General features: G+C 43.0%; 1 protein-coding gene across 1 annotated transcript in view; it reads left to right on the top strand.

Annotated features, from left to right (window-relative positions):
• The window catches only part of SHCBP1L (SHC binding and spindle associated 1 like), a 127,870-nt gene that overhangs the window by 49,080 nt on the left and 59,593 nt on the right, over positions 1–19,197 (top strand). Inside the window, exons 6-7 of the mRNA XM_069737744.1 lie at positions 10,509–10,614; positions 18,167–18,320. Of these exons, the coding sequence (XP_069593845.1) occupies positions 10,509–10,614; positions 18,167–18,320 (260 nt within the window). The remainder of the gene's footprint in view (positions 1–10,508; positions 10,615–18,166; positions 18,321–19,197) is intronic.

Below are 19,197 nucleotides of genomic sequence, written 5' to 3'. Positions count from 1 at the left end.
CACCCTAGTACCTGCGCACTGGTGCCCCCGCTCGACGGCAGCTCACCCAAAATAGAAAGCCCTAGGGAAGAACTCATGTGTATATACCATAGAGAAAGCAGCCAAAAGTGAGTTGCTCATTCAGACTCCTTGGAAAAGTGGATCAAAGGCGATAGATCTATCTTGCCTCACCTTGCAAGACTGATCTTTCCCAGTCCCCACCACGTGCCGGTTTTTCCACCTTTTCAATCCCCATGAATTTTATATGCAAGAAACATCTCCCCCATGTAATGAGATTACGTCTCCCTAATTTATGCATTACCTAGTACTTGCAAGTTAAGTTTAGTAGTAAAATTTTTTCAAAACAAGTATACATATCTGAACTTAATATTAAATTTTTTTATGCAAATGCAGCACAAAATTCCACTTTTACGAACTATTGTAGTCTCAGACAATTATTCAGCCCCCAGAATAATCCCTCATATCAGCACACATTTTCAAATCGGGTGTTGTTATATGCTTCATTAGCTGCATCAAATGTGCTTGAACTAAACCACATGAAATTTGGTTTGGGGTTTGATTGCATGTGAAAAATATGGCTAAGCCATGCGTTAGGGTACGTGCCCATGATGAGGACATAGCATCGCATTGGACGTATTTTTGTTGCATCCAAAGCACTGCGTTCTAATCGCGCAGCTAAATCTGCATGTGTTCACTGAACAATCTGGATTTACGGCATCTAACGTGAACATTTCTGTTGCGGAGAGTAGCGTCTCCGCAAAAAAAATGTAACATGCTGCGGCTCGTAAACCACACCAAGGGTGCGTTTATGCAGCGGTAAATAGAAGCATAGTGGGTATGGCATTTATATAAATCCCATTCACTGTGCATGTCTCGTAGCATGCAGCGTTTTGGACGTAGCGCATGTGAGCTCCATCCAAAACGCTGCTATTCCTGATCATGGGCACATACCCTAAGGCCTGGGGCAGTCTTAAACATGTCAGCTTAAGCTTCTTTCACACTTCCGTCGTTTGGCCTCCGTCGCAATGCGTAGTTTTGGGAAAAAAAACGAATCCTGCAAATGTGCCCGCAGGATGCGTTTTTTTAAATAGACTTGTATTGCCGACGGATCGCGACATCTGGCCATACGTCGCGTCCGTCGTGCACTGGATGCGTCGTGTTTTTTCTCATGAGCCCCATGTGGATTTTAAAGAGGTTTAAAGTCAGGTGCCGGCTGATGACTAATACAGTCATCCACGTTGCCCTTGCTGATGGCTGCGAGAGCAGGCAACGCTGATGAGTATTCACTATCTGGTATCTTTGTTGCTATCCACTGGTGCCGGAGACAGAGAAAATAAATGTGTATTACTTTGTGGTATCACTTTATTGATAACGAGGGCTAGTGTGGGGCAGTTTTTATTCCAATAAAACTGTTTTCTGTGTGTTTATTCTTACTACTGGGTTAGTAATGGCGGTGTCTGACAGACACCTGACCTCTCCATTACTAACCCCAAAATAAAAATAGGGGGAACCCCTCACCGTTTTTTCTTTTATTCACTACTACTAAATAAATCAACACAGTCCAGAAATAATAAGCAAAAACGTCTATTATTGATGACTGCAAAACACAGCCTCAAACCTTATGCAGAGGCTCGACGATAAATTGCAATGAGATATTGTGTAATAAGTTCAATTTTTATTTTAAACATTAAGAAATATATAGCTCAAACTCAGGAACATACAAAGAGTGCAGAAGCATTGGGACATGAATATTGATCTGCACAGGAAACCTTGCACTGTCAAATACATGTAAATATAAAGAAGCACTAAACATGCAAAAACAATATGAAAAAAAAATAATTTTGATGATTTCCAGATAAAGTGCATAGTGCGTATTACTAATATAAAATTTGTTCATAAGTTGTGCATGGGCTTAGAGCCTAAATATAACATATATAATATATAATAAATAAATGAAGAAAAAGTGCTGTGTATATACTACGTGGCCTGTTATATACTGCGTGGGCTGTATTATATATTACGTGGGTTGTGCTATATATTACGTGGGCTGTGTTATATACTGCATGCCCTGTGTTATATACTGCATGGGCTGTGCTATTTATTACGTGGGCTGTGTTATATATTACGTGGGCTGTGTTATATACTATGTGGCTGCTATAAACTACGTGGCTGTGCTATATACTACGTGGCTGTCTGTTGCGTGGGCTGTGCTATATACTACGTGGGCTGTGTTATATACTGCGTGGGCTGTGTTAGATTCTACGTGGGCTGTGTTATATACTACATGGGCTGTGCTATATACTACGTGGCCTGTTATATACTGCGTAGGTTGTGCTATATATTACGTGGGCTGTGTTATATACTACGCGGCTGCTATATACTACGTGGTTGTGCTATATACTACGTGGCTATCTGTTACATGGGCAGTGTTATATACTGCGTGGGCAGTGTTATATACTGCGTGGGCAGTGTTATATACTGCGTGGGCAGTGTTATATACTGCGTGGGCTGTGTTATATACTGCGTGGGCTGTTATATACTGCGTGGGCTGTGCTATATATTACGTGGGCTGTGTTATATATATTATGTTGGCTGTGTTATATACTACGTGGCTGTGCTATATACTATGTGGCTGTCTGTTGTGTGGGCTGTGCTATATACTGTGTGGGCTGTGTTATATACTGCGGGGGCTGTTATATACTGCGTGGGCTGTGTTATATACTACGTGGTCTGTGCTATATACTACGTGGACTGTGTTATATACTGCGTGGGCTGTGCTATATATTACATGGGTTGTGCTATATATTACATGGACTGTGTTATATACTGCATGGGCAGTGCTATATATTACGTGGGCTGTGTTATATATATTATGTGGCTGTCTGTGTTGCGTGGGCTGTGCTATATACTACGTGGGCTGTGTTATATACTGCGTGGGCTGTGCTATATACTACGTGGTTGTCTGTGTTGCGTGGGCTGTGTTATATACTACATGGGCTGTGCTATATTCTACGTGGCCTGTGTAATATACTGCGTGGGCTGTGCTATATATTACGTGGGTTGTGCTATATATTACGTGGGCTGTGTTATATACTGCGTGGCCTGTTATATACTGCGTGGGCTGTGCTGTATATTATGTGGGCTGTGTTATATACTACGTGGCAGCTATATACTACGTGGGCTGTGCTATATACTACGTGGGCTGTGCTATATACTACGTGGGCTGTGTTATATACTGCGTGGGCTGTGTTATATACTACGTGGGCTGTGCTATATACTACGTGGGCTGTGTTATATACTGCGTGGGCTGTGTTATATACTACGTGGGCAGTGTTATATACTACGTGGGCTGTTATATACTACGTGGGCTGGGCTATATACTACGTGGGCAATGTTATATACTGCGTGGGCTGTGTTATATACTGCGCGGGCTGTGTTATATACTGCGCGGGCAGTGTTATATACTGCGCGGGCAGTGTTATATACTGCGCGGGCAGTGTTATATACTGCGTGGGCAGTGTTATATACTACGTGGGCTGGGCTGTATACTACGTGGGCAGTGTTATATACTGCCTGGGCAGTGTTATATACTGCGTGGGCAGTGTTATATACTGCGTGGGCAGTGTTATATACTGCGTGGGCAGTGTTATATACTGCGTGGGCAGTGTTATATACTACGTGGCTGTGCTATATACTACGTGGCTGTGCTAAACGCGACATACATATATATATATATACATACATACATACATACATACATACATACATACATACATATTCTAGAATACCCGATGCATTAGAATCGGGCCACCATCTAGTTTTTAATAACCAGCTAAGGCAAATCAGACAGCTGGGGGCTGAAATTAATAGGCTGGGAAGGGCCCTGGACATTGGCCCCTTCCCAGCCTAATAAGACCGGCCCTCAGCCACCCCCAGAAATAGCACATCCATTAGATGCACCAATACTGGTTCTTAGCATCAGCTCTTCCTGATTGCCATCACATCAGGGCAATCGGGATAATGGGATTGTGGGGTTGAGGTCAGCTATGTAATGTCACCAGCCATTGTTTGGCTTCATTCAGCTTTACAATATTATTATTATTATTATTTATTATTATAGCGCCATTTATTCCATGGCGCTTTACATATGAGGAGGGGTATACATAATAAACAAGTACAATAATCTTGAACAATACAAGTCACAACTGGTACAGGAGGAGAGAGGACCCTGCCCGCGAGGGCTCACAATCTACAAGGGATGGGTGAGGATACAGTAGGTAGGGTAGAGCTGGCCGTGCAGCGGTTTGGTCGATCGGTGGTTACTGCAGGTTGTAGGCTTCTCGGAAGAGGTGGGTCTTCAGGTTCTTTTTGAAGGTTTCGATGGTAGGCGAGAGTCTGATATGTTGTGGTAGAGAATTCCAGAGTAGGGGGGATGCACGAGAGAAATCTTGTATGCGATTGTGCGAAGAGGAGATAATAGGGGAGTAGAGAAGGAGATCTTGTGAGGATCAGAGGTTGCGTGTAGGAGAGTACCGGGAGACGAGGTCGCAGATGTATGGAGGAGACAGGTTGTGGATGGCTTTGTATGTCATGGTTAGGCTTTTGTACTGGAGTCTCTGGGTGATGGGGAGCCAGTGCAGGGCTTGACAGAGGGGAGAGGCCGGGGAATAGCGGGGGGACAGGTGGATTAGTCTGGCAGCAGAGTTTAGAATAGATTGGAGGGGTGCGAGAGTGTTAGAGGGGAGGCCACAGAGCAGGAGGCTACAGTAGTCGAGGCGGGAGATGATGAGGGCATGGACTAGGGTTTTTGCAGATTCTTGGTTTAGGAATGTACGGATCCGTGAAATATTTTTGAGTTGGAGGCGGCAGGAAGTGGAAAGGGTTTGGATATGTGGTTTGAAGGAGAGATCAGTGTCAAGGATTACCCCAAGACAGCGGGCTTGTGGGACTGGGGAGAGTGGGCAGCCGTTTACTGTAATGGATAGATTCGTTGGGGAGGTCGTGTGAGATGGGGGAAAGATGATGAATTCTGTTTTGTCCATGTTAAGTTTTAGAAATCTAGTGGAGAAGAAGGATGAAATAGCAGACAGACATTGAGGGATTCTGGTTAGTAGGGTGGTAATATCTGGTCCGGAGATGTAGATCTGTGTGTCGTCAGCATAGAGATGATACTGAAAGCCGTGAGATTCTATGAGCTGTCCCAGGCCAAAGGTGTAAATGGAGAAGAGCAGGGGTCCTAGAACTGAACCTTGCGGGACTCCGACAGATAGGGGGCGAGGTGAGGAGGTGGTGTGTGAGTGGGAGACGCTGAATGTACGGTCTAGTTAGGTATGACGAGATCCAGGATAGGGCCAAGTCTGTGATTCCAAGGGATGAGAGGGTCTGCAGCAGCAGGGAATGGTCCACTGTGTCAAAGGCAGAGGACAGGTCCAGGAGGAGGAGGATAGAGTAGTGTCGCTTGCTCTTGGCGGTTAATAGGTCATTGGTGACCTTAGTTAGGGCAGTTTCAGTGGAGTGGTGTGACCGGAAGCCTGATTGAAAGCGGTCGAAGAAGGAGCAGGAAGATAGATGGGAGGACAGTTCAAGATGGACATGTTGTTCCAGTAGTTTTGAGGCAAAGGGGAGAAGTGATATAGGGCGATAGCTAGATACAGAGGATGGCTCAAGAGAGGGCTTTTTGAGGATAGGTGTGATTGAGGCATGTTTAAAGCTTGAGGGGAAAATGCCAGTTGTTAGTGATAGGTTGAAGAGATGGGTTAGGGTTGGGATGAAGACTGTGGTGAGGTTTGGGATGAAGTGGGATGGGAGTGGGTCAAGTGCACAGGTGGTGAGATGCGATCTTGAGAGTAGAGTGGAGAGTCCATCTTCTGTAATGGTGGAGAAGTTGGTTTTGGAGGTGGAGGGCTGGGTGGTTGGGAGGAAGGGTTCTGGGGGTTGTTTACTAAAACTGTCTCTGATGTTCTCAATTTTCTGCTTGAAAAATGAGGCAAAGTCTTCTGCTGAGATGAGTGGGGAGGGAGGAGGTGCTGGGGGACGGAGGAGAGAGTTGAAGGTGTTGAATAACTGTTTAGGGTTGTGAGACAGGGAGGATATGAGAGATGAGAAGTAGGTTTGTTTAGCTGTGGCGAGTGTGGTCTTGAAAGTAGTGAGGGACTGTTTGAATGCGATGAAGTGCTCGTTGGAGTGGGATCTTTTCCATCTGCGCTCAGCAGCTCTGGAAGCTCGCCTCAGTTCTTTGGTCATGCTGGTGTGCCAGGGTTGTCTGTTGATTTTGCGAGCTTTGGTATGTGTGAGAGGGGCAAGAGATTCCAAAGCTGCAGCTATTGTGGAGTTATATAGAGCGGCAGCATCATCCGCATTGTGTAGGTAGCTTATGTCTGTGAGAGGGAGGAGGGATTCAGAGAGTGAGTGAAGATCAAGGTGTTTAAGATTTCTGCGAGGATGTGAGAGTTTGTGGGGTGGGGGTTGTAGACAAGGAGTGGAAAGGGAAGAGAATGTGAGTAGGTTGTGATCAGAAAGAGGAAGAGGTGAGTTTGAGAGGTTAGATAGGGAGCAGAGGCGGGTGAAGATGAGGTCCAGTGTGTGACCATCTTTGTGGGTGGCTGTAGAAGACCATTGAGTGAGGCCAAAGGAGGAAGTGAGAGATAGAAGTTTAGTGGCAGCTGAGAGGGAAGTGTCAATGGGGATGTTGAAGTCGCCCATGATGATAGTGGGGATGTCAGCGGCGAGGAAATGGAGTAGCCAGGTGGTGAAGTGGTCAAAGAAGGTGGTGGCTGGCCCTGGGGGACGGTAGATGACAGCCAGTTGGAGGTTGGAGGGTGAGTAGATGCGTACAGAGTGCACCTCAAAGGAAGGGAGGGTAACAGAGGGTGGCAGTGGGATTGGGGTGAAGGAGCAGTTATCTGACAGGAGAAAACCAACTCCTCCGCCATGCTTGCTGCTGGGGTGGGGTGTGTGAGAAAGCTGTCTGTCCCCGGCGCTCTGCTTCTCTGCACTCCTCCTGTACTGGCTGTGAGCACAGCGGCCGGAAAGCAGAGCGGTGACGTCACCGCTCTGCTTTCCGGCTGACCGACGCTCACAGCCAGTACAGGAGGAGAGCAGAGCACAGCGCTGGAGGACAGACAGCTGTAGGTAAGTATGTACTGTTTGTTTTTTTTACTTTTAGGATGGTAACCAGGGTAAACATCGGGTTACTAAGCGCGGCCCTGCGCTTAGTTACCCGATGTTTACCCTGGTTACCAGTGAAGACATCGCTGGATCGGTGTCACACACGCCGATCCAGCGATGTCAGCAGGGAGTCCAGCGACGAAATAAAGTTCTGGACTTTCTTTAGCGACCAACGATCTCCCAGCAGGGGCCTGATCGTTGGTCGCTGTCACACTTAACGATATCGTTGCTACGTCACAAAAAGCAACGATATCGTTAACAATATCGTTATGTGTGAAGGTACCTTAAGGGCTCACAGCTGAGAGGGCGGATGTGGGCATGTTTGTCCAGAGCACTTGTTCACAGTTAAGCCAGGTCATAAAGAGGGGGTGGGGTAGATTGGCTACTCAGGTATGCAAGGAAGACGCAAGAGAGGAGTGAAGTACATATGGGTAGAAAATAACGGGTAAGGAAAGCATACCAGGTGGGAATTATATGCACTTCATATAGACAGAAAGCAGGAAAGCTGGGTGAAGCATACCAGGTGGGAATTATATGCACTTCATATAGACAGAAAGCAGGAAAGCTGGGTGAAGCATACCAGGTGGGAATTATATGCACTTCAAAATTCAATATTCCATAAGACGTACATCTACTCTAACGAAATATTAAAGACTGCCGCCAGATGGCAGCCGCTCATTGGCTGCAATGTGCATCATATACAATGCCATGTCAACCTCCGGTAATAGTTATAATAGATGAATGTATAATAGATGAATTCTATTCAGAATTCAAGTAAGCGAGGCAATAGTACCATGTATCATATCTTTCTGTGGAAACTTCCTGAAGAAGAAGCCATGAGCTTCAAAACGCGTTGAATAAACCACCCGAACATCTTATAACTATATTTGGATCCATCATTTATTGCAGCAGCGCGGATTTTATCCACATTCATCTATTATAACGGTTCTGAGAGGTCGCAGCGCCGACCTGTGGATCTGCAGCAGCTGACAACTACACACTTTTACTGTGTACCACCAGATGAGCAGTTCTCTCATAATTGATTGGAAACAATCCTGGGGATAAGACCCTATTTGTGCTTTTTTTTGTCTCCAACCTTTCTATACTAACCTCTGGTAATACCAGCGCTGACATCGCTGGAACATAGACTGTGCAGGAGAAAAGTATCCATAGTTTATATTTTAATTGGGGTCCTGAATTAATGACGAATGGGTTGTTCAGTAGAGGACCTCTCCTTTTAAATAGATATCTTAGACCTGGCGAAGCTGATATGAAAAAAAAAAAATAGCCATGTTAGAATGGCTGCATACGGTAATTTTTTTTATTTAAACTTTTCTATGTTATATTAAAACTGCATACTCTTATTATTATTTTTGAATTTATTTTAATGACATTTTATTATTTTCATTCTATTCGCATACTTAAAATTTACCTACACTTAAATAATAATAAAAATCTTTATTTTTATATAATAATCTTTATTTTTATATAGCGCTTACATATTCCGCAGGGCTTTACAGTTTGCACACATTATCATCGCTGTCCCTGACGGGCTCACAATCTAAATTCCCTATCTGTATGTCTTTGGAATGTAGGAGGAAACCGGAGTACCCGGAGGAAACCCACGCAAACACGGAGAGAACATACAAACTCTTTGCAGATGTTGTCCTTGGTGGGGTTTGAACCCATGACTCCAGTGCTGCAAGGCTGTAGTGCTAACCACTGCGCCACCGTGCTGCCACCTTATAGCATTACTAGATGGCAGCCCGATTCTAAAGAATCGGGAGTCTAGAATCCATATATACTTTATTTATTCAAATGTAAGAATAATACAATTAATAAATAATAGTAAGAAAGAACAAAAATAATAGGCAGTATATGGAGAAAACACCAAACAAAAGTTCAAAATTGGTGTGAAAATGTCACTGAACCACTTCACAACTAAATATATATAGTTTTGGTAAATGGTATTATCATTTGTTTGACGAAATTCGGCAGTAGCTTGAAGAGCAACGTCACTGGGCCCGCCTCCACGTAGTAGAAACTTGCTGTGAGGTAAAAATTCAAAAATCACACCAAAATGGCGGGCGGAGTGTGTCACAGTACGGCACGTTTCTGATTGGTCGCTCGCAGCAGGCGTCAACCAATCAGACACTGGACACTGTTGACGTCACTTATCTCCGGACATTAGCTCCGGACATTAGCTCCGGACATTAGCTCCGGACATTAGCTCCGGACAAAGCCACGGAAGTTGGCACAAATTGCAGGAAGTAGTATTCTAGGCAATTGTATATTAGATGTATATGTGTGTATAAATATATTAGACACTTCGCAAAGAAAACAGCTGACCGCACCACCAGCTCTGCACTCTGCAAACACTCCGGCTCATCAGCGTGAGCTGGCCAGCTGATATCGGGTGCCGGCTCCAGAAAGAATGCTGACATAAATCACATAAGGGAGAAAAGCAGCCGCACTCACCAATCTTCAGTGCAGGTATTTCTTTATTGCATAGTTATCTTCACGGGACCGGGGTGTTGACACAAAAGGAGTGTGGAAGCTAAACGACGGCCGTTTCGCCATAGATAACTATGCAATAAAGAAATACCTGCACTGAAGATAGGTGAGTGTGGCTGCTTTTCTCCCTTATGTGATAAATATATTAGACCGTAAGGGGAATCATATGCAAAGGTCGCCATGTGTCCCCCAGGATGCACATAGAAGCATAATAAACCCGCTGGAGTGCATTGTAATCACAGCCGCAGCTGTGGTTACAATGCAAAATTAAAAGAGAGTGTGAATTTGGTCAAGCTATTTGACCAAGTCAGATTTCGAAAGTTTGAAATCTTCAGAGCAGGAGGCTCTATGCAAGTCAGGTCTGTGTGAGACTGAATGCAGGCCAGAGAAGGCAAAGCTACTGACGCAGCCTCCAGGGATACTTTGGTGTGGTCGCCCACGACAACAGGCGGATGCAGACTTTCCAGCTGCTAAAATAAAGACTTTTACTTTCAACTAACTTCTTTACCGCACTGTCTGAGCACCGCTGCATTGCATAATTTAAATATGTATATTAACAATTTATCTTCGTAAACATCTCTGAAGACACTATACTGAAGTTATCACTTCAGGAGACAGAAGTGCTGAGCTCCATCATGGCACATGCACAGAGCCATAGAATTTTTATTGAGCCCGGTATTGGACTACAACACTGGTATCTCTGACGTATAAATCTTTCAATAAATTGTAATGTTATTAATTATCCAACATGTTTTTTTAAATTATTTTATTGCCTGAACTGATAAACATGACTCTTGTAAATCATTTTTACTGCTTCCAAATTACAGAGCTCATGGACCATTTTTCCCAAGAGTACTAAGACCTATAAAAGGTCCAAGAGATTTAGGAGAAGTTGTGACACACATTGTAGCAAAAATAATGACGGTGGACATGGTAAGAAATAAGTGTACGGATATCATACATCACATTTGTCTGTCTCCATAGCTCCCATAGAGTTGTATTAGCAGCTGAGCACATGTAGGGAATTGATGCTGCTTACAAACGTTTCCTCACTGTAGTGGAGTGGGAGAGGACAAAAGATGATCCTAAACCTCCCTCTTCTTGTGATTGTTGGGAGACTTACCTGGGACGATTACCAAGAGGCCATTTCTTCTTCCAAAGAATAAGCTCTGCATATATAATATCTAAAGTTTCTCATAGCTACCACTTTACAGAAAACACTGGCATGTGAATTTAAAGTGAACCTGTCAGCAGGATTGTGCTCAGTAGCCTACAGACAGTGTCAGGTTGGTGCTGTTATACTGATTAAAATGATACTTTGGTTGATGAAATCCATCTTGTGGTTGTTGTAAAATCTTTGCAGTTTTCAGTTAATGAGATTCCCATGCTTCGGGGCAGTGTGTGTGTGGTCTTTTTGTGGTGTTCTGCTTAGATATAATTATTAATCTTTATTTTTATATAGCGCTAACATATTCTGCAGTGCTTTACAGACATTATCATTACTGTCCCTATTGGGGCTCACAATCTATATTCCCTATCAGTATGTTTTTGAAATGTGGGAGGAAACCGGAGTGCCCGGAGGAAACCCATGCTAACACGGAGAGAACATACAAACTCTTTGCAGATGTCCTTGGTGGGATTTGAACCCAGGACTTCAGCGCTGCAAGGCAGATATCCATCCTTATGACAGATCACTGATCCCTCATTGACCTGCCCCCTATTTTATATACTGCATATCTTATTGTTTGAAAAATAAAAAAAATTACATTCATCATGCAGGCGCCAGCGCTGTAGCATGATACGATCTATAATATCCATATCTTCATTTGATTTTGTAATTTTTTTAAATTTTTCCTCAATAAATTTAAATCTTAATCAAAATCTTCGGAACGCCATAGATGCTACTGAACAGGCGTCGCCGGCACCATCTGGAGCAAAGTTTGTTTTTTCTCTAGCAAAATGGGGGTGCCATTTTGAGTTAGATAATTTTTTTTTCTTTTGCCTCAAGAAATGTATATGTCAAAATCAAATTAAAATATGGATATTATAGATAGCGCCATTGCTGGAACCTGCATGATGAATGTAATTTTTTTTCATTTTTTCAAACTATAAGATATGCAGTATGCAAAATAGGGGTCAGGTCACCGTGGGATCAGTGATCTGTCATAAGCCATAAGGATGAATATCTAAGCAGAGCACCACATAAAGCCCTGCCCACAGGCCACCCCAAACCACGAGAATCTCATTAACTGAAAACTGCAAATAAATATAAAACAACCACCACAAGATGTATTTCATCAACCAAGGTACCATTTTAATAAGTATAATGGCGCCGACCTGTCACTGTCTGTAGGTTTCTGAGCACAATCCTGCTGAAAGGTTCACTTTAATGTAACAAGCAATAATCCCTGTTCCAGGTGACATTAATGGGTATAAATTATGTATAACCTTTACTCATTTACAAATACTTTGACTATATTCTGTATGTATTACAATATTAGTGTTTCATTTGTTTTAAAATCAAACTTATTTTAGTGGGGAGGCAACAGTTATAATCATAATTTGCTAGCTTTTTTTTTTAAACGGGTTACAAAATGGTACTTTTCTAAATAAATGCTTTATAAATACTATACAACATCCTACTAGCTGTAGATTGTACAGATTGTCTTTTGCGTATCATAGCCAAGTCTTTAATCTAGAAGAATACTTTGATGTTGTGCCATCATGAGTTCACTCAATAATACAATAAGATTACACATACTCTTTTAAAGTAGTTGCAGAGAAATGTCAGGAGTTTTAATTAATAAGGGGCTAGTTGCGGAGACCCCCATCAATTGCTAGAATGACAGGATACACATGCTACTCCTTTTGAGAATGAACACGTGCTCATTACAAATAGTTCATGATGTCCATCATCAGTGTTACAGAAAAAGGCATCTCTTCTCTATCTTTATAGTTTACGATAAATTATTATAATCTTAATAAAAATATTAAACATTCAGAATCGGCTATGGTAAATAGTAAACAAAGCCAGCTAAACTGTTTCCTTCACTTACAACTAATCTTTTCTCCTTATATCAGAAGGACAGGTTTGGATACAGATTACCGTAATAGCGGAATCCGCTAGTGGGCCACGTTTCATGAATGGGTGTACAGACACCCATTCACTTACATGACCATTGTTCGGCACAGTACATTGGATGCGCTACATAAAGGCAGGTCACCTGCTGTGAACATAAATGCTAGCACTAAAATCAACATTTATAAAATGGATGGGGGACCACGATTTCCACCCTACTGCATCATCTATATACCTCAACAGAAATCTGACTATGTGCACAATGCAATTAACTTTCCATTCAAAAATATAAAGAATGCTTTGTCTTGAAATTTACGATTAAAGGTTGGCTAATGCTTGTGTATACAAGGGGCATTCATTAAAGATTTCCCCTGACCCACTTCCTGTGCACTGAGAGCAATGAAAGTTGGCACAGTGATTAGTCCTTTTCTACATAGGTGCCACCTAGGGACACACACTTCTCACATCCTTTTAAGCATCTGTAAACTCCTCGCGTTTAGAAGTCGACAGGTTGCGCCAAAAGCCACATTGTGACTTTGGCAATCAGGGTCTCATCATCTGGAAAATGCTTGCCCTTCAAAAATAACTTAATTGTTGGAAAGAGGTGGAAGTCAAATGGTGCGAGGTCGGGTGAATAAGGGGGATGCCGTAGAATTTCAAAGCCACATGAGCATGCTTCCATTTGGGCAACATGTGAGTTGTGAACTGGTGCATTGTCTTGCAGAAGGCGGACACATTTGGTGAGCATGCGATGTCTCTTGGTTTTGATGGCCTCACGCAATTTCCGCAGCAGTGAAGCATTGTATGCCCCAGTGATCATGGTACCCTTTGCTAGGAAATCCATCAATACTTCTCCGTGCTGGTCCCAAAATACTGTGCGCATGACCTTTCCTGCCGAAGGTTGGTTGTTTCCATGGCACATCGTCAATAGAGTCTGAGCGCATTTGACTCGTTCCTGCTTCTGGAAAGGTGTGAGCAGCCGGGGAACCCAGCGAGCGGATACCTTATGCATGTGAAGATGATCTTGGATGATTTTTTTTCCACGGACCCCACACTAATCTTGACATTTTGGGATAGGTGACGCGATAATTTTCCAAAATAGCGACCTCCATATTCTGGATGGTGTGTTCACCAATAGCAGAGTGGGGTCACCCTGGAATTGGAGTTGTTTGCACCGAAGTATGACCACATTTGAAAATGACGATGCCAGTTCTTGACTACATCATATCACTGGGAATCACCATAAACCTCTATCATATCATTGAACGTCTCCTTTGGTGTGCGACCTTTCAAGTAAAGGAACTTGATGACTGCTCTGTATTCCACTTAGTCCATTATCAAACCTCACACCACTTCACCACCTGTAAAATCAAGACTTATCAGTTCTGAATTGCAGTTGTGCAGTTTCAGCATCCTGCGATAAATAGAAGTGGGTCAGGGGAAATCTTTAATGAATGCCCCTCCTAGCTATAAAGTAGGCCCCCGGATTAATATTACTCATGGGCCCTTGGCACCCAAGTCCAACAATGTAGTAGGATCTAAGGTTGCAGAATTTGCAGACTGTCTGTGTGTCTAGTGGTCTTTGTCTGCTTTATGTATATTGTCACGCGTAGTCCCAAGAAATATTGACAACAGTACTTGGTAGCCTATTCAGATGTGCAAAGAAACAGTCCCCAGTGATGGCATATCTTTTATAACAGGACATGCTCAACTGTAGTCTTCTCCCCTAACAATGCTACATTTAATCTAGTAAGGATTCTTATCTGGCTTGGTCTGAATTTATGCCTTCACTGACCAGGACTCGCTTACCACATTTTCTGCTTTGTGATGCGTTCTGGTCTATTCCTGAAGCAGAACCTGTCTTAAAGAGATTGTTCACAGGCAAAAAGAAGAGGTGATTCAGACCCCTTTTGTGTCATTTTAGCCCTCTCTATTCATCTGAAGACTTGCTATTCAAATAAATTAGACTCCCAGCTATCCTTCAAACACAGCACTGATGACATGGCAACATAGGAATTTCGGCTCTGTGTTTAGCACAGGGCTTGAAGTCGATACATTGGGACTAGGGCTGAAAACTTAAAGCAGTTTTTACTTATTAATTTTTTTACTGTAGCAAGATCCCCAGTGTAAAAATAACAAAATTAGGTTAACTTGCCCTCCACAAGTGCAGTGATGCCCCCCCTGCTGCTACTGTACTGTCACAGGTTTACCGGGACAGAGAAGAGTCAGAAGACTGCAGTGTCTGATTTATCCTACTCCTGCACTGATGAGAAGCACTTCACCTTCATATTAAACGGTGTAAATTTCTTTTAGCAGTGCAGGGGTTAATCGACTCAGTTCCGAGCTCCTGGAAGTTTTCCTGACTTAAGGCTCAGCTGTCCACTGTTAGCCACTCCTATCTCCTACATAATCTGGACCCTGGCTAGCACTCATTGTCAGAGTGGCTTTTGCTGCATGGCTGGTGCTTGGTGGTGGTTGTTATAATTTGAGAAGGCGTTTGGATTTATCTGTGACTGTTGCTAGGTTTTGAGTGTGTGATAATAACTCTTCTTCTCCTACTTTGGTTTAACCCCATCATCCACGCCCCGATGCATACGTGTGTTGCATGTGAGTATATTTGTATGTTTGGTATTTTTCGTTACTGCTGTTCATATTGCCTTGTTAGTCTGGTTGGTGTATTACGGTACATTACTACTCCCCTCTTCCCTGGGTGGGGGAGGGGTACAGACTGAGGGTGGATTCAGGAGCTAAGGCAAGGTACATGGCCCCAGCATCTCCTCCATCAGAAGTATTCCAGGGAACAGCTGGCTTTAGGGACAGAGAAGGAGCCCCTGGTCCTGGTACACCCAACAACAGAGTTCTGACATGTACCCACTCTTTTTTTTTGACAAGTGGCAAGTTTAATGTCATGATTACAGCACATTTGATCACTGTAGTCCCTGTAGTTTTGTGGTGTCTACATCGACATGATCTCATAGTACAGTGATTTGATTGCTGCGGTTGTAAGTGTTGTAGTCTTAACATCCACTGTAGCCAGTCGACAAAGATCGGAGCTGCAGCTGTGTTATCTTACAATGGATCAACCCATCCTGGACTTGGAACAGGCTCAAGAGATTTGTATTGGTAGGAAGATATCACATGGACTTCCTTCACTCTGTCGTTGCATCTCTGTAACTAGAATTCCTCTATTCAGTAGACACATGCAACATCTATCTTCACATACCCATCATCAAGTTCCATTTCTTTTGCTTCACTGATGATTCTTTTTATCTTCAGTTTGTTACACTTCCCTTTGATTGGCTACAGCCCCTGGGACTTTACCAAGGTGCATGCTTCCCTAATGTTGCTCTTCCATGCTAGAGAGGTGGCAACAATCACCTATCTGGACAATCTTTTGGTGAAGGGCTTCATAAAGGGAGCATAATATGTCCAGTTTAAAAATCAACTTGCATTAATTTGTGCTCTTTGCTTGAATCATCAATTGACAAAGAGACATTTCTAATTCAATTCCAGTGCCTGGAATTTCTAGCATGACCTTTGCCAACCGGGGTGGGTCTTATGTTTCTTCCACCAGAGAAACTCTGTTTTTTTTCTTTCCTGAGACGGAGTGTTTAATTTGCATATGGAAATCTCATGTATCATCTGCTTATTGCATGATGTTTCTGAGCTGCATGATCTCCGTTTTCGGGGTTGTTAAAAATGGGGGGGGGGGGGGGCCCACGCCGTTTTTTAAAATAATTACAAAAAAAAGCATGAGGACCCCTCTATTCTTGATAACTAGCCTTGCAGAAGCTGACAGCTGGGGTTGCAGCCCCCAGCTGTGAGTTTTGTCTGGCTGGTTATCAAAAATAGGGGGAACGCACAACTTTTTTTTTTTTTTTTACATTTATAGCGCAGGAGCGGCAGATGAAAACTCCCATCCGCCGCCCCTGCTCTCACTGTAATTAGCGGCTGTAGGATATGTCAGATGATGGGATCACTAGTCCCATCAGCTGACACCAGTGACCGGAGGTAAAGTTTATACCTCCGATCACAGCTGAGTGCTCCCGCTGTCTTCTGACAGCGTGGGAACTGTGGCTCTCTGACCGACGGGGAAGATTTCCCCGCCGATCTGAAGCGGTGTTTGCCGCGCTGTCCTGCATATGACAGCGTGTTAAACACTGTAATGTCGGACCCCCCATTCAAGTGAATGGGGTTCGGGTCCACTCTGGTGCATCCATGCAGCCTGTCATCCAGCAAAGGTAGCAGAGCCAAGTATGAGGTCACATTCGGCTGTCCTTGACTTTTCTGCAGCAAGTACGCTGCAAGAAAAGTCACCCTGCATATTTGCAGCGTTTTCCACCCATTGACTTGAAAGGATGGTGATAAAATGCTGAAAGACGTGACATGCTCTATGTCCAAAAAACGCAGCAAAGCACAAAATACTGATGACACAAAAACCAATGTGTGTGCTGGTCCTATAAAAAGCACCTGAAAATTAGCATAAAAAAGCAGCAAAAACGTCCTGTGTGAACTTACACATAGAGCAGTTTATGGTGGTGGCCTTAGTTTAAATTGGGAAACCCCTGGTTCCCAATGTAAGACCTTCCTTCAGGGAGAAGCTAATTGTACCTCTCCTCACAGTCATCCGGTGGAGCTTTGGACCTTATCCTTGTTCTGTCTGCGCTCTATGAATCTCCATTTAAGCCTCTCTGCAACATCTCCCCAAAGTTCCTTTTGTGGAAGGTGGCATTTCTTGTCTCCATAATTTCCACATGCAGGGTGTCTGAATTTGCTTCCCTTTCCTGCGAGGCTCCATTCCTTATTGCTTTCCAAGTAATCCTTTTTCCAAAGGTGGTCTCTGCCTTTACAATCGATGAGGACATCATCCCCTCCTTTTGCCCATCTCCATCTCATCCCTTTTAGTGCTCTCTCCACTGGCCTGGATCTGGTTAAGGCTTTCTGTCATCTGAACAGCCCAATTGGTTATTAGTTACTTTTATTTATTTTACTCACTTCTATATAGCGCCATTAATTCCACAGCACTTTACGGATGTTATCGGCACTGTCCCCATTGGGGATCACAATCTAAATTGCCTACAAGTATGTCTTTGGAGTGTGTGAGGAAACCAGAGAACCCAGAGGAAACCCACGCAAACACAGGAAGAACATACAAACTCCTTGCAGATGTTTGTCCTTGGTGGGCTTTGAACCCAGGACCCCAGCGCTGCAAAGCCACCATTCTGCCCGTTAGTGTGCTATCCATGAGAGGTCAGTTTTTCACAGACCGCGTTTAGACTAAAATCTAGTCGTGTGACCGCACCCTTACAGAAAGTGTGATATAACTGGACTTTTTAGATTCTTAATATATTTTCGGTTATCTTCGCTATTATTTACGTTCGGTCAATGTGTTTTTTTTTTTTATAGATTAAAGGATATTCTCCAAATACACTAATTCAGCAACACAATAATTTGGATACCGCTTTGGAGAATAGTTATTGTGGAGATACTGTGGCAATTTTTCCTGGGGAATATAAGTCTGAAGCTATGGCTATGTTGACAGATGACATCACTATTAAAGGTGAAGTTTGCAAGTCTAATATTTTATCTTTGTCTTTTATATAATGTTCCTGCATATTTGCTTAGTCAATCTACAATCCCCCTGTAATATGGTAGGTACTTTTAAAAATGAATCATTTATCCACACATCCATGGTATTTTTGGAACTGCAAAAGATTGTCATCTGCGTCAAGCTACTTTAACAATGAACCCTCTCATTATTTTACCAAAATAATTGCATATGATATACAATAACTTTAGAAAATGACATGGACCGCACATCCAGATATTTTACATTGATCTACTGAGACCTAGGCAAACTTTACAAAACTGTACATGACATAAGTCGCTTCCCTTGTTGGCATGGTGGCAATGGTCGCCTGTTTAGTTTATTAAATTTTGCTTAGTTGCTGTAGACGAATGTATAATATTTGGAAATGCGGTTCGTGTAATTTTCTACAGTTATGTGATGTGGCCAAATAATTGAATTGTGGTGATCTGGCATCAGATGGCTAATTACTAATTTACCTGTGTGAGCTTCTGGTGAACGGCTATGAGACACCGTTTTTTTTAACCCTCCGTCACATACAATATTCGGACTAACGAGATCACATACAATGTGCCTGTCAGGCGCCTGCTGGAAAAATACCTATAATATCTAATGTTTGCAATTTCAGTGCTCTAAAAGTGATCAGTGACCTTCATAGGGATGTAATAAAAGAGACTACACATAATCAGTTGCAAAAAAAACCATTTACTTAACATAAAACTAATAACTATGAAATACAAACTTTTCAAAACTCCCGCCAAATAGTCCCCAGTTCGACTCTCTCAAAAAAATGTACAAAGAAAATTTTTGAACACAAACTTAATTTTAAGGTACCTTAAGTACTATTAAA

This window comes from Ranitomeya imitator, chromosome 8 (genome assembly GCF_032444005.1).
Source record: "Ranitomeya imitator isolate aRanImi1 chromosome 8, aRanImi1.pri, whole genome shotgun sequence".
Classification (NCBI taxonomy): Eukaryota; Metazoa; Chordata; class Amphibia; order Anura; family Dendrobatidae; genus Ranitomeya; species Ranitomeya imitator.
The sequence above is the reverse complement of the archived record's forward strand: the minus strand, read 5'-3'. Positions and strand labels throughout refer to the sequence as shown.